At 33.9% G+C, this 16,426-nt stretch overlaps 1 protein-coding gene across 1 annotated transcript in view; it reads right to left on the reverse strand.

The window, feature by feature from the left end:
• Positions 1–16,426, reverse strand: part of pard3bb (par-3 family cell polarity regulator beta b) — a 641,621-nt gene that overhangs the window by 146,480 nt on the left and 478,715 nt on the right. Inside the window, exon 20 of the mRNA XM_056465228.1 lies at positions 9,073–9,354. Within this exon, the coding sequence (XP_056321203.1) occupies positions 9,073–9,354 (282 nt within the window). The remainder of the gene's footprint in view (positions 1–9,072; positions 9,355–16,426) is intronic.

Genomic DNA, 16,426 nt, shown 5'->3' on the forward strand with positions numbered 1-16,426 from the left:
CACTCACTCACTCCACAGTTACCAGATCTCAAACCAATAGAGCACCTTTGGGATGTGGTGGAAAAAGAGATTGGCATCATGGATGTGCAGCCGACAAATCTGCAGCAACTGTGTGATGCTATCATGTCAATATGGACCAAAATCTCTGAGGATCATAACTTATCCAGCATATGTTTTTACGCAACGGCTGCCCTTACAGCTGCTACCCACCACTGGGAAACACACACCTACCCCCACTCACACACATACACTATTATATTATATTATATTATATTATATTATATTATATTATATTATATTATATTATATTATATTATATTATATTATATTATATTATATTATATTATATTATATTATATTATATTATATCATATTATATTTTATTATATCACATCATATTATATTATATTATATTATATTATATTATATTATATTATATTATATTATATTATATTATATTATATCATATTATATTTTATTATATCACATCATATTATATTATATTATATTATATTATATTATATTATATTATATTATATTTTATTATATCACATTATATTATATTATATCATATTATATTTTATTATAGTATATTATAGTATATTATATTATATTATATTATATTATATTATATTATATTATATTATATTTTATTATATCACATTATATTATATTATATTATATTATATTATATCATATTATATTATATTATATTATATTATATTATATTATATTATATTATATTATATTATATTATATTATATTATATTATATTATACCAAAATATAACACCGAATCCTTGATTAGTCAGTTGATTGGGATGACTGGTCAACCATTAGGCCCGTTTTTAACACGGTTACCTACATTTCTTTCAGGCAGGAAAATGTAAACACATTAAACCCTCATTGCAGGAGTTGAGCTGGTGAATGCGAGAGCAAGAGAAGCGGTGTCAGGCCAGGGAAAGGGGTTTCGCAGATACGGGGAGACACTTAAGGGAGCGGGGCTGGCACTCTTTAAAAGCAGCCGAACGACGCGCCTGCAGCTCTCATTCAGCTCAGCAGAATGGCTGATTAATTAACGGGCAGAAAAGCACTCCAGCACTCACACAACCAACACTAAAAGCTTTTCTTTCTCCATCTAGTGATTTCTATAATTATTTTGATGGCGAGGCTGCTCTCCAGGCCTCAAGTAAGAAGGGAAGGAGGAGGTGGAGGGTACATGTTGAGACGAGGAGGGGAAAGAGCCCTAATACTGTGTTTTATATATATATATATATATATCTTTTAGTTGGGGTATCTAGGCACAATGGCTGCTGATGGGGGGCTTAAGTGGACTTTGGTAACCTGTGGAGAAGCTCTTGATGGGTTTGTGCCGTGTTTTGGACTGACCCTGGTGAGCTTACATTGAAGACTAGAGGACTGTTTGCTTAGTGCAGTGTGAGGGCTATTGTTTCCGAGCACATCCAGGACACAGGATTCATACAGTGAGGTAAAGTGCAGAACGAATAGTGGCCAAACCTGTAGACCTTTTCCCTTTCTTATCAAACTGTAAGGTGTTTTTTTCTTCTACTTTTTTTCTACAGTGGTTCAGGCTGGAGGGTTGTCGAATGTGTGATGGTCTGAAACTGTACATTTCTTTTCTACTATCAACCACTACTGTACCTGCAAAAACATATTATCTAGAGTTATAATCTAATTTCTAGCCAAAACAAAATTATTGATCGTATTTTAAGAATGCAATGATATGCAAGATCAGATTGTGTCGAATTATTATGATGCTTTTAAGATTATTTATCTTTTTTCTTACTTAGCAAAGCTTAAAGTTATATATTTTACTTGCAAGTTTAGCTTAATTACAATCAGAAACACAGTTTAAGACCAGCATTGTATTCTTAAGTCTTTATTTTAGCTGTAGTAACTATCTTTAAGGGTAACACTTTATTTTGATGGTCCATTTGAGTATTAGTAGACTGTCTGCTTAATATCTGTTGATACTGCTCCTTCAACAGACATTTAACTGACTATAAGAATCTTTGCAAGTACATGTCAACTTACCCTAAACCCAACTCCAATTTCAACCTAACAGTCAACTTATAATCTAATGAGAATTAGTTGGCTGGATATGTAAAACATATGCCAGAGTAGTTGCCGGTTCATTCCGCTTTGGCAAATCAAAGACTAAGTCGAAGGAAAATTAATAAAATAAATAGTAAGACTTTTTTAATTTTAATTCTAAAACTTAAATTATACTGATTAAAAAAAATTTTTAAATAAGAATATATATATATATATATACTGTATATATATATATAAAATTCAAATATATATATAAAATTCAAAGGGGGGCTAATAATTATGACTTCAACTATATATATATATATATATATATATATATATATATATATATATATATATATATATATATATTCTTATTTTAATTTTTTTTTTTTATCAGTATAATTTAAGTTTTAGAATTAAAATTAAAAAAGTCTTACTATTCATTTTATTAATTTTCCTTCGACTTTGATTTGCCAAAGCGGAATGAACCGGCAACTACTCTGGCATATGTTTTACATATCCAACCACAACCAGCACCGTTCTGGGAAACAAACTCTTACTAAATTACCTTATATTACTTAATTAAATAATACATTTTAAGCATTACAATTAATTTTCAGTTTAATTTGTATTTTTTTGGCCAAGTACATCCAGAATTGCAGATTTCAACCCTGAATTGTAATTTTGCACTAATTTTCGTTACTGGAAGTGACAGCGGGCTGTTAACGAGAAGAAATATACAATTTTACAACATCAAGGTGATAACATTACTTTCAGCAAACCTACCACCTGAACCACTATTGGAAAACCACCTTACAAAACTGATTCCCCCATATGTTTGTCTCTAAAAGTGTTTTTGGAAATGTAGAGGCACAGGTTGGCAATCTGCAGCTCTCCGTTGGTCTCTAAAGGACTGTGCGGCCCCTGTGCAGAAAGCAAGCCACCTGTCTCCCCCATCTCTCTCTATCTCTGGAGGGAACAATGATTATTTTTTAATTGGAGTGGAGCAGAGCTCTGGAGAGTCTGGTTGTTATAGTAACTTTCCACATAGAGAGCACTGGGCCTCTTCAGGGCTGAAGGAGCTTCTCGCTGCGGACCCTTCTTCTCACAGCCAATGCCAAATAGACCCTTTCTCTGCTCCCTGGTCTCCTCTCTCTCTCTCTTTCTCGTGAGGAGACCCTCAAGAGCCCCTCACTCTTTTCTCTCAGCACATTCCCCTTGTCCTTCACCTGCCCACCACTCTGCCTCTCCTTTACAGTGTGATAAGATGAAAGGAAGCATGGAGAGAGCCAAACAAAGGGCTCTGGAATTGGGAGGTTAGATGAGGTTGATGTGCCAGATTTAAATTGCTCAACTCACTTGCATTAGGATGGTTTTGACAGTCATTTTTTAAGCTGGTTTTGTATCAATCATGCATTCATTTAAATAAATAAGTACAAACATAAATAAATAAATAAATAAATAAATAAATAAATAAATAAATAAATAAATACATTTATTAATTAATTGCATATTAGGGTAAGACAGCTTTTATTTTAACATAACTATTTAAAATAAATGTTTTTTTTATTATTTAAAGAAACAACGAAGTGTAATCGATGTCTTTGATAGGCAATATATATATAAAATTCAAAGGGGGGCTAATAATTATGACTTCAACTATATATATATAAGACATCGATTACACTTCGTTGTTTCTTTTTTTTCTTTTAGAAATATTTCCCAAATGATGTTTGACAGAGCAAGGACATTTTCGCAGTGTGTCGGATGATGTTTTTTTCTTCTGGAGAAAGTCTTATTTGTTTTATTTCAGCTAGAATAAAAGCAGTTTTTATTAAAAAAAAAAAACATTTTAAGGACAAAATTATTAGCCCCTTTAAGCCTTTCATTTTTGTTTGTTTTTTTGATAGTCCGCAGAACAAACCATCATTATGTTCAGAAATGTGTTGAAAAATTTTTTTCTTCGTTAAACAGAAATTGGGGAAAAACAAACATGGGGGCTAATAATTCTGACTTCAACTGTATATACACACACACATATATATATATATATATATATACACACACACACACACACACATATATATATATATATATATATATATATATATATATATATATACACACACACACACACACATATATATATATATATATATATATATACACACACACACACACACACATATATATATATATATATATATATATATATTAGCTTTGACAATACTTTATAGTATTGCTCAGCATCTCTGTTACTACCAATTCTGTTACATACGGTCAACTTTGTTAATGTAGTAATTAGAGTAATTACTAATCATGGCTTTTACAAAGAAAATAAACCAAATACATTCAGATAATCTTGTTTTATGTCACTGACTGTTAAACCATGAATAATATAATTTATTACCTGATTTACCACACTGGAGAGTAGCTCAGCTTTATTTACTCACCAAAGCCAGTTTTAATTGCTTTCGCTATTTAAGTGTTCACAGACTTCAATGCAAAGCACTCTCTACAGTTTTTTCTAGACCAAGCATACATAGAATTTGCAAAGACTGCTGTTGAATAAATAATTTTTTTAAGAAATCTGAAAACTGATAGCCATTGACATCTATAGTAAAAAAAAAAAAAAAAAAAAACTAGAATGAAATGCAGTTAATGCTTACTGGTTGTAAAAGACAAAATTTCAAAATACCTTCTTTTATGTTCAATAGAATGTTTGGAAAAAGGAATATATTTTTTTTTATTATTTTTGTCTCTTTTTCTTTTCATTAAACAATTGTATTTGTTTTGCTTAAAGGTGATATATTGAGCAAACTTCTTCTCTCGAGTGTGATATGCCTTGCATACCAATGAAGCATTTTTGCAGAAGTAGATGAAGCTGATAGTAATGCAAAGGCCTGATTGTCAGGTAAACTTCCTGTGAGCAGAGATGGGTTGAAACTTAACATAGAATATGTCAAGTTGAGAAGATTTATCCTTTTATTGTTGTGCAGAGAATTCATAGAAAAAGAGGATGTACATATGGGTGAGGCCAATGGAGGACTGGAGAATGATTGACAAGTCAAGAAATTTAAAGAAATTTAAACAGCTTTAGATCAAGTGAAGGGAGAATAAAGGATGACAGAATTGTCATTTTTGCGTGAACTATTGCTTTAAAGAGACTATATGTAGGAAGCCTTATTACAAGTGAAACTGTTAAGTGAACTGCAGCTATTAACTTCTTTTTAATGCTTACACTCATGCACATGTAACTTACAAGAGACTGGACATTAAGGATGCACCAAATTTTTGGACGTCATTAATTATTTGCAGAAAATGGTCTTTCAACCTAAAGAAAATATGAGCTAAAAAAGGTCAACACGCTGGTTTCACTCTCCTTTCAGTTGTAGTGTCTACTCAGTGTGAAGCTGCTTTTACACCGGACACAGAAAGTTCTGAACTATGAAGTGATAATATTAAAGTCAATTTCAATAGCTAGGCCAGTTTCTGTGCTGACCAAAGAGCAAGAGCAATTGTCAAAGTTCCAAAAACCTAGAAAATTCTCATGTAACCAGATACTTATCTATGCACCGCACAAGCTCACCACAAAAGAAATTGATTCTGCTCAAATAATGATGTTTATGTAGTATACTACCTGCCACTGTGCTGTTATGCCACTGCTGGTAAAATGATGCCTTGTTCACTCTCGAGAAATACTGTTGTTTTAATGGCTTGTGTTTTTTTTTTTATTATAATTTAATAAGTTAAATAAAATGCATAATTACTTTATTTTATAAAATAAAATAATTAACAATTACCACAAAGCATTTTTGGTTTCATTTTACAGCCAAGTGAACCCAAAACTTTCATTTCGGTTCATCCTTACTGAACATGATTCATTTCCCTGATATGCTCATGGCAAAGTTATTTTATAGATTTATTTATTTTTTAGATTACAAGGAGAACAATATCATTTTAATATGACATTATAAAAATTTTCAAATAAAATAAAATAAAATAAAATAAAATAAAATAAAATAAAATAAAATATTAAATAAATAAAATACACACAACTGAATTATTCAAAAAGCAAAAATGACTCCCAAAACGTTATGCCATAAAAGCACAGAGTCCTGCTGTACTTCACCAGCCACTCCACAAACTAAGCGACACTTTTTTATGACAGTGGTGAGCAGCAGGCTGTGTGTTAAACTGTCTGTCCGTCTAAATAACCGAGCCGCTTTAATGACTCTCAGAGGGCGCTTTTAAATCAGACCCTGGCCATACAACAGCAACTCTCCCGTTTAACAAACTCTTCAAATGACACGAAAGCGTGCCCACACTGACACCGGAGTCACTGATGCCGCTCTCATTCACATCCTCAATTTACCCATCAGCAGCTTATCAGCATGAATTCACTCAAAATACTCCCCTTATGCAGAGCAGGGGATGGAAATGAAGCATTATTCAAACCGGCGGACTGTGAGAAGCCAGAGGTGGGGAAATGAAACAGATTATTTATCAAAACCTGAGGCTGGAGGAATAACCTGGCTATACAGTGTTTCATATGGGGAAATGTATGACATGTCTAAATATAAAATTGCACCTTTGGAATTAGACTCTGACATCAGTTTTGAGATATTAAGCATTACATTTTTGGCATTCTATGAGACCAATATATTTAGGTATCTATAATACATTGTCATATTCCAGATATTCCTGACCGAGCTGAACTGGAGCTTATGTGTCAAGAAAAAAGGAGAGAATCAATATTAGAGCAGCTCTTCTGGGTTTACAAGTGTCTTAAGGTTATGAGAATTACAAGTCAAGGCGAGGAAGACCTTGTTATTAAAGAGTGTTACTGGGCATTATGGGTTCTTTATGGTTGCTGAGCAACTTGGTTTATTAAAATTGCATTCAGTTGACATGCACCACAGGTGTGCATATATAAGAGCTTCATATGTGACTCATCCAATCACATCGTTCAGCTTTAAATAAGCATAAAGCACTTTTGTCAGATGGCTTGTTCAGATGTTAGTGATAAGATTTAAGTACAGTACAGTTCAAAAGTTTTGGGTTACCTCTTCTGCTCATCAATAGACAATACAGAGTGGTGATTTGTTACATAAACCATTTTTTGTTCTTTTCCAGCAAAAAACGGATGTAAAATTACTCATACGATGATATAATAACTTGGCTGCCCACCCCTACGCTCAACAGTTAAGACACTGATCAGATCTCTTCAGATCTTCCATAATCACATGAAAACTATAGATAAAATAAATAATAAATGAAAGCCTTTACAATATGTACTTTAATCCTTCAGCAATCAAAACAATCCTTTGGAAATTCACTTACAAAATCCATTCCAGGTGTTGGTTCATGCTGCAAATGCTTACTTGTTGCAGTTACATCTCTTTTAAATGGTTGCAAAAGGGGATTGGGATTAAATATGCCTTCGTAGAACCCATTTTGGTTGCCCCAATGAGTCAAATCTTCATAACAGAGAAGTTTTTTCTTCATGCAAAGATTATCTAAATAATCTAAAACATATTTCGACTATCAATAAACTTTTATTCAATGGCAATGTTCTATGGGTGCTAAAGATTCTTCATGGAATGTCTGATACCAATAAACAAGCTTTATTTATTTATTTATTTATTTATTTATTTATTTATAGTGTAAACCTAAAGTCTGTTCAAAATCATCAAGGCCGTGTTCATTCTTGAAGTGAACTTTTAAAGTAAATAAATTTAATGTCCAGTTGTAAGTATTTAGGTTTTTACTTGATTGGGAGTTTTTCTTCAAAACACACATAGAAAATATGGTTGGCAAATTGAGAGTTAAGCTTGGGTTTTAGTATTAAAATGGATCCTGCTTTTCTCTTAAAGTTCCTAAACATTTGGTGTCTGCAACATTTTTTACCATGGATTGACTATGGTGATGCTTTATATATGAATGCTTTAACCAAATGTCTTTAGCTTTAAACTCTGTTCATTACAGTGCTCTGAGGTTTGTTACAGGCTGTCATAGACTCACCAGTGTGAACTGTATTCCAAAACTGAGTGGCCTTCTCTGAATGTAAGAAGCTACACCCACTGGAAGCGGGGGCTACTAATTCTGACTTGAACTATGTGTGTGTGTGTGTGTGTATATATATATATATATATATATATATATATATATATATATATATATATATATATATATATATATATATATATATATATATATATATATATATATATATATATATATATATATATATATATATATTTGTTTATATATATATATATATACACATATATATAATAACTTTTGCATTTTTGGTGATTACTGGGGATACTCTTCCCGAGGCCCTCAGACTATGCAGAGTCACTGACTCGATCCAAGACCAACGACGAGATGATCCCAAAGTTCCCATATCCTGGACCAGGCCGTATCCTGAGCAGCTACTGTGGTGGTCATGGAAGAGTGGAGAACATGAGACTGATTCCTGTGACGCTCCAGAGACAGACGAGTCTTCCAGCCTCCGCCACTGAGACTGCAGCTCTGCACAAGACGTTTGGCCAGCGGAGAAATTAAAATGGTCGTGCCCAACTGAGCCTGGTTTCTCTCAAGGTTTTTTTATTCACTTTCGCCATTAGTGAAGTTTTTTTTTCCCTCTCCTCTGTCGCCACTGGCTTGCATGGTTCGGGATCTATAGAGCTGCGCATTGTTGGATTTGCTCTTCAGTGTTTGGACTCTCAGTAGTGATTATTAAACCACACTGAACTGAGCTAAACTGAACTGAACTTAAACACTAAAAACTGAACTACACTGTTCCTATTTACTATGACCTTTTATGTGAAGCTGCTTTGACACAATCTACATTGTATAAGCGCTATACAAATAAAGGTGAATTGATTAAAAGAACTGTTTTGAACTGACTCAAACTAAACACTATGCATTGATTTGCAATAGATGTCAGTTGTCTTACCTCTACATTACATGACTCTGAACATCTTTCTGATGTATGCATTTTATCTACCTGTCCGCAGCAGGAGGTGGAGGGCTCCGTTGTTTGTTGACTTTGGCATACAGGCCATCCAGTGGGTCTTCAGTAGATGGTTCTCTGCTGTGGGACACTGGGGCCGGGGGTCTCTGCGGGGAGGGGCTGCGGTTCCCGTAGAGTGGCTGAGAAGGTGATCCACGCTCCTTGAAGTTGTTGATGCGAGCGTAGTTTGGGTCCAGGTCATCGTCCTCCAAATCAGGAGGGGAGAAGCGATCTCGAACCTGGCGCTCCCTCAATTCCTGGTGTTTGGCCTCAATTCTGTAATACAGAAAAAGCACATTTTAAGCTACATCAATCAAGACTAGGGTTGTTCCAATTCCGCTATTAATATCGGAAATGCAATCCTGGCATGGGTAACTGCAAGTACTTGAACCCATAAACCAATGTGTTCACTTAACACTTTAAAATAATGGTCTATTAGTTAATGTTAGTTAATGTATTTATTAAAATGAACAAACAATTAGTAATACTTTTATTATAGTATTTATGCATCTTTGTTAATGTTAGTTAACATTATTTAAGTGAAATACTGATAAACCAGTGCATTAACTAATGTCAACAAGCGCAACTTTGATTTTAATAATGCATTAGGTAATGTTGAACTATGATTAATAAATGACTTACAAGATTACTCATACTTAATGTTACTAAAATCATTACCTAACATTAACTAATAGACCATTATTATAAAGTGTTACCACAAGACATATAGTTATGTCCGCTAGCTTCGCTTAACACTGCAATCCAGAAATTTTCTTCACTGTTAAAAAAGCAAACAAAGAAAAGTTGTGCAAAGAAGAAATTAAAACAACGTATGTCTGATGTTTTGCAATATTATAGACTTTAACCAACCAGCCAGTATAAATGCAACATGTGGCACAAATATTAGCAACTTTGACACGAGTAACTTAAAGATTTCAAAATGCGTCATCCTGCTGAACGTGTTAGTTTTTCACTAAAGCTTGCGCACAGAACGCTAAGCTGTGGCAGAATCATCAAAGATAGGAAGCTTCATTCAATCAAAGAAAAATGTTTTCAAAAAACAAACAAACAAACAAACAAACAAACAAACAAACAAACAAACAACCAATGAAGGATATAGATAGCATACAATATAATGGAGTTTATTGTTTTGGGTGACCAGCTCATTGTACTTTTGTATTTAAAAACTGAAATGCAACAAAACAAGTTTTAAAGACATTGTTTTCTTATAATATTATATTACATTTTTTATATTCTTATATTTATTTGCTGAACTGTTTTTATAAAGTTATTATGTAAAAATAAAATACCCTTTTTAATTTACAGTAATAGATTTGTGACTGCATTTAAAGCTGCAGTTTATCATGTGATTATGTGTGATTATGTTGTAGTGCCTGTTGTTGGTGTTCCAGGGGAAAATCCTCTCGCTGACACCGGACAACAGTTCATTAAACAGGGCTTGGCTCAGTCGGAAACACAGCTGAAAGCTTCCATCATCCAGGTATAGTTTCTGGAGGAGTTGATGAACTCACAGAGCTGGGTGCACCTCTGAATGGATCTAGTGGACTCAGACACGGCTCAAAATGAATCAACGCTGTTTATCAGCCCTCCTAAAGCACATAAACCCAGCTATTCTCTCAATAAAATCCATGTTAGCTATTTAGCAACGAGGATAGAGTCACCGAGCCGACAGAAGCCCTGCCTATGATGCGAATCCACGTCTATTGTAAAGTGAATTTGACAAGCGAATAAAGCGAGTAAACTCAAAATGTTCACGCGAAAGTGTGAAACATCCCATAAAAGATAAATTAAAAGATAATTCTAACAATTCATACGATGTTAGTTGTATAAACAGATACAGATCAGAACTTAGTATCGGCCGATACCCTGAGCCTAGTAAATGAAATCAGTGTTGGAAAGTGAAAACCAATGTGCAGCCCCATGTTGTAAGGATCTGTACAGAATTCCTAGAAGCTGAAAACAACCCAGTTCTTGCATGGTCAGCCGAATGTCACCCATTGAGCATGTTTTGGATGCACTGGACTGGCATATACAGCAGGGTGTTCCAGTTCCGGCCAATATCCAGCAACGTCACACAGCCAATCACTATCAGGAAGGGATAAAGGGTATCGGAACATCTCTAATCATGACTACTGTATCTGTTGGGCTGTTTCTGTCTTTTTTAAGTCTGAACGAGGAAATATGATGTGAATTTTTAACTGAGCCAATGACTTAGCAATGATCCAACTGCTAGAACTTGAGTCTTATTTACACTTTCAAAGATGACTCCAAAAATACAATCAACCGGAAAGGTCAAGAAAGACCTTTTGGACACATGCAGCTGATTTTTCTCTCTCGCTCTTTCCCTTTTCTGTCTCTCTCAGGAACCACAACCGGCTCAGTCAATAAAGTCTCTCTCTGAACAAATGCCACTCTGGAGCATATGGAGGAAAACAGCATGGCTCCAGCTCACACTTCACACGTTTCCAAGTCCAAATAAGCCTCGGCAAACACCACACAAAATAATGACTGCAAAAACATCCCTGCATCTCAGCTAAATATATCCTTTTCTCCTGTCTTCTGGCAGAATATACATGACATGCCGAGAGACAGAGATATAGAGAGAGGGAATCGAGTGCTGTGTGTCATCTCTGTAATGGACCACAAAAAGCTGTCAGTCCTGAAGAGTGAACGAGATGGAAAAAGATGGAAAAATAAAGAGATCTAACCCTGTGCGTCATGAGCTGAGTCATATATAATAATGAACTACACTTTTGTTTCTATACAGCAGGTAACTTTCTTACCTGAAATCTTTTTTAGATGGCAACAAAGAGTGTTCTGGGCTGTGTGGAGAATTTGTTTAAGAACCTGTTGACTTTCTATCCTTAGTGTGGTTTGCTTGTACTTGGAAATTGGGCTCTGATCCACACCAAAATAATCCTTTACCCTTTACAAATGATGCTACATTTTCGATTGTATTCATGACAATTATTTGCATGTGGATCAGCCAGACTGGTGCTAACAAACGGTCACTGACTGTATAACACTTTTTTATATGACTAACTGACCAATACAGTCAAGCAAGCCTTTTTTTTTTGTTGACCATTGAATAGCATGGGGTTTCAAATTAATGTAAATAGTAAGGTGTGTTTAATCTATTAATTTGTTGTCATCTATGTTTATTAATGCAGTGCTTCCCACATAGACTTTACTTAGGAGGGCATTATTATTAATTATTAATGATTATTAACATCCTTTACATTTTTTTGGCTCCACCCAATATAACCAAACATCCGCCATCAATTAAGTGGAAAATCTTCTCCTGTTTACCCGTTTCGTTGTGTGTGCGTGAGAGCTGTCAACACTCCCACAGACAGTCTCACGTGCTCTGTTGACCCACAGAGGCACACCTTTTTGGGACTCAATTTTTCACCATAACATCCCGGGTTCTAAATCTCTTAAAATGTCTGGGACTTAAAGGGCATATAGGTTACCCCTTTTTTCATATTTAATATAAGTTTTTTGTGTCCCTAGAATGTGTCTGTAAAGTTTCAGCTCAAAACACCCATCAGATTATTTATTATACATGTTTGAAGTGCCTATATTATAGCTGAAAAAAAGTTGTTGCTGTTTTTTTGTACTGGCCCTTTAAAGCTAGTCCTCCCTGCACACCGTTTCCACGTGCCTGTCAGCAATCGCCGCCCTCGGCTGCCTCAAGAAGCAGATCTCACGTAACGTGTGTGAGAAATACTACATTAAGAACTTTAACAATCAGTATTTGATGCATTTTTTTTGTGGATTTGCAACAACGAGTCACACACAATGTCATTACAAAGTTCACGCACACACACATCACTTCGTTGAAAAACGCTATAGTTGAAAAACGCTAAAGTCGCTATTGGTTAAATGCTGACAAAGTAGAACACGGAAGCAGCTTGAAGCGCTAAGCGCAAGTATTTCTGTAGTCTGGAGGTATTATTAAGTTGATGACGACAACATTGCCCTGGCAAATTGTGAGATACAGTATGTAAACTTGGGATTGCCTGCCGGGTATTTTAAGTTGAGGACAGTTAAGTTGTTAACAGAGTTGTTGAATGTTACAATAAGGTCAATTAAATAAAAAATAAGGAACATCCTGGATCTGTTTCTTCACTCCTCTTTATTCTCATTGATATGTATTATAGAAGTATCGGATCAGGTTTCGGTTTCGATAGATTCTCAAAATCAAATGACTCGGACTCAAGGGCAAAACAAAAACCTGATTGGGACATCCCTAGTTATGGCAACATTTTCTTTGACCCACGAAAAGGAGCCATTTTAAAATGTTAAAGACCCCATTTTAGTTGAGAAATGCAGCTGTTGTGTTTCAGTATAGATGGACTGTGTCCAAAATTCCTCCTATACACTTAAAAAGTGCACTATTTAAGGGAGCAGCCATTTGTAGGGATGTTCGAAACCATAGTGGAAAGCACAAACAGAACAGGATGCCTTCCGGTGCACCTATTGCTTGAATTCATGACATAACACAAGTGGTAGACTGCAAGTATAGATTCTTGCAAAATATGCGCATGCTCTTTGAGCGTGAATGTTCATATATCATTTGTTTTAGGCTGTATAGTGACAGCAGAAAATATTTTTCTGAAACATAATAAAAATGCCAGTGTGAACATGGAGCTTTTTCATTTTAGAACACTTTCAGAGTTCAAGGCTAAGGATTTTTTCTACTGGCCCTATCGGGCCAGTGTTTCAGGTTTTTACTTGCCCTGCCAAAATTTTCACTGGCTCCAGCAAAAAAAACAAGTTGATAGCTATTTTTTAGCCATATATTTTAAATAATGTGTCAAAAGCCAAACATAATCGTAATACATAATTTTTTTTTATTCAACATAACTTTAATTTATATATATCTAACAATTAAAAAAATTTACAGTGGTGATGTAACTAAATTATGCACACTACCGGTCAAATTTATTTGGTTTATCACAGCGGCATTTATTAAATGTTAAAAAACAAAATGTTTAATTGTATAATATTTATAAAAATTGTAAATAACTGCGTTCTTATTGTATGTAGTTTTGAATAAAATTATTATTCCAGTCATCTTAGTGGATTAATACAAGGATAACATCAGTTCTTCCTACCAAGCTCAGTTATTGTCGCAGTAGATGACTGCTAAATCATTATATAATACCAGAATGACATCCAGCAGATGTTTTTGTTTACGGATATATGCGAATCAGCTCTTATTCAAGTGTTTTTTAGATGTTTGTACACAAACACAAAGCTCATTTGTGCTGTGTTGAGGATGGTGTGCTCTTTCTCAGATGTCTCGATGACGTACAGTATGCATGTTTACTGAGAAGTAGTCATCCTGCTTTGAGTCTTGGTTCCTCCTGAAGCTCTTTTGCTCCCGGAGGATATTACCTGCCACTGTTTCATTGTGCTAGCTCCTGGGATCTAGGCCTATAAAACTGCATTGGGACAGACTCCACTGTTTTAGATGTAGCATTACAACAACGGATAGTTCTGGTCATTGATTCTGATTGTTTGAGCCATGTTCAAAGTTTAAAACAAATAAAACAAATAAAAACCTGTGATTCTGCACAGTGCATGAACACTGTTCTCCTTTTCTTCTCAAATATACTGGGATTATTTTTCTAGTCAATAGATGGCATTTTACCTATGATTTACCTTAACTATAGTTACATATTTATACATGTTTTACACTACACTGTAAAATGTTACTGCAAATCTAAGTGAAAATATTGAAAATAAAACAATTAAGTTGCCTTAAAAAAGTAGGTGAAACTAAAAGTAGGTGAAACTATTAGCGGCTTTAAGCTATATTTGTTTCAATAGTCTACAGAACAAAGCATTGTTATACAATAACTTGCCTAATTACCCTAACCTGCCTAGTTAACCTAGTTAAGCCTTTAAATGTCACTTGAAAATGTGTCTTGAAAAATATCCAATCAAATATTATTTACGGTCATCAAAATTCAAATGGTGGTTAATAATTCTGACTTCAACAGTACATTAACTTTTATTTTAATTAATTCATTCATTCATTCATTTTAATAATTAAAACATTTTGGTGAAACTTGGAATTGGAATTCCTCTGTATTCTTTGATGAACATGAACATGAAATATACAAATAAACAATTAAATAGATAAATAGATAGATAAATAAATAAATAAATAAACAAACAAACAAGCAAACAAACAAACCCTTTATTAACTGTTTTAATATTTTATGTAATATTAAACTGTTACTTGTGGCTAACTTAATGCATCTTTGCTAAGTAAAGCATTTACTTGAAATAAAAGCATATATATTGATTTTGTATTTAATTAATCAAGAAATTTAATAATTTTAGTAATTAAAACATTTATCTGTAACAGCGCGCTGATACCCTGGCTTTTTATGAGGAGACTGCTTTATTCCGCTTGATTCAGATTTTAAAGTATGAAGTTTGATTAACCGGATGAGCCAGTCCGACTGTCAGTGAATGGCAAATGAAAACATCCCATACCTCAAAACTGTGCATTATAAGAAAAAGGAAACACAATATACAGTCAGAAGTGTAGCATAGATATTGATGTTTCACAATGTTTTTACATTATTTGAATGTAACAAGCTTAGTTTACAATGTTTACATTGTTCTAATTACATTAAATCTAAATCACAAATCAGAAATGACAACAGATTGTTAAGATTTCATTAATGTCAATTTTAATGTTATTGATTAATGCACTTGACAGATTTCATTCATTCATTTTCCTTCTGCTTAGTCCCTGGTTTATCAGAGGTTACCACAGTGGAATGAACCAGCACTTACTTGACAGATTTATGTATTTTTAATTTTAGGTGAGTTGTGTAATGTGTTTTATGTTTAGTAAAATAATTTACAATAGCATCTTTAGTGATTTTTCAAATAATTACACTGTCTTCTCCCAGTATGGTGGATTTAGAGGTTTTTGCAATAAAAGCACAAGTGGATTTAGCTAGTTTTGACACAAAAGAAAATCTACCTTGTTAAAAACCAAAGAATTGTCTAAAGTGACATTTTTGAAAAAACTGTTATTTTATTTACCGGCTAATAACCTTTTCATTATCTATAAAAAGAAACTTGTGAACCTAATTATAGGAGCCTGATAAGGAGCCTGGTCTACTGGATTTAGAGGGTTTTGCATCTGAACTCTTCATATACATCAAGTTTGCAGTATGATTTGCAAAATGACATTTATTTCTATGACATAAAGAGTTGCTACTAATGTTAGGATATTGCCTAATAGACAATATATTGGTAGTGATCCATCCTGTTACAGTATGACCACCAGTCTCAC

This window comes from Danio aesculapii, chromosome 9 (genome assembly GCF_903798145.1).
Source record: "Danio aesculapii chromosome 9, fDanAes4.1, whole genome shotgun sequence".
Taxonomy (NCBI): Eukaryota; Metazoa; Chordata; class Actinopteri; order Cypriniformes; family Danionidae; genus Danio; species Danio aesculapii.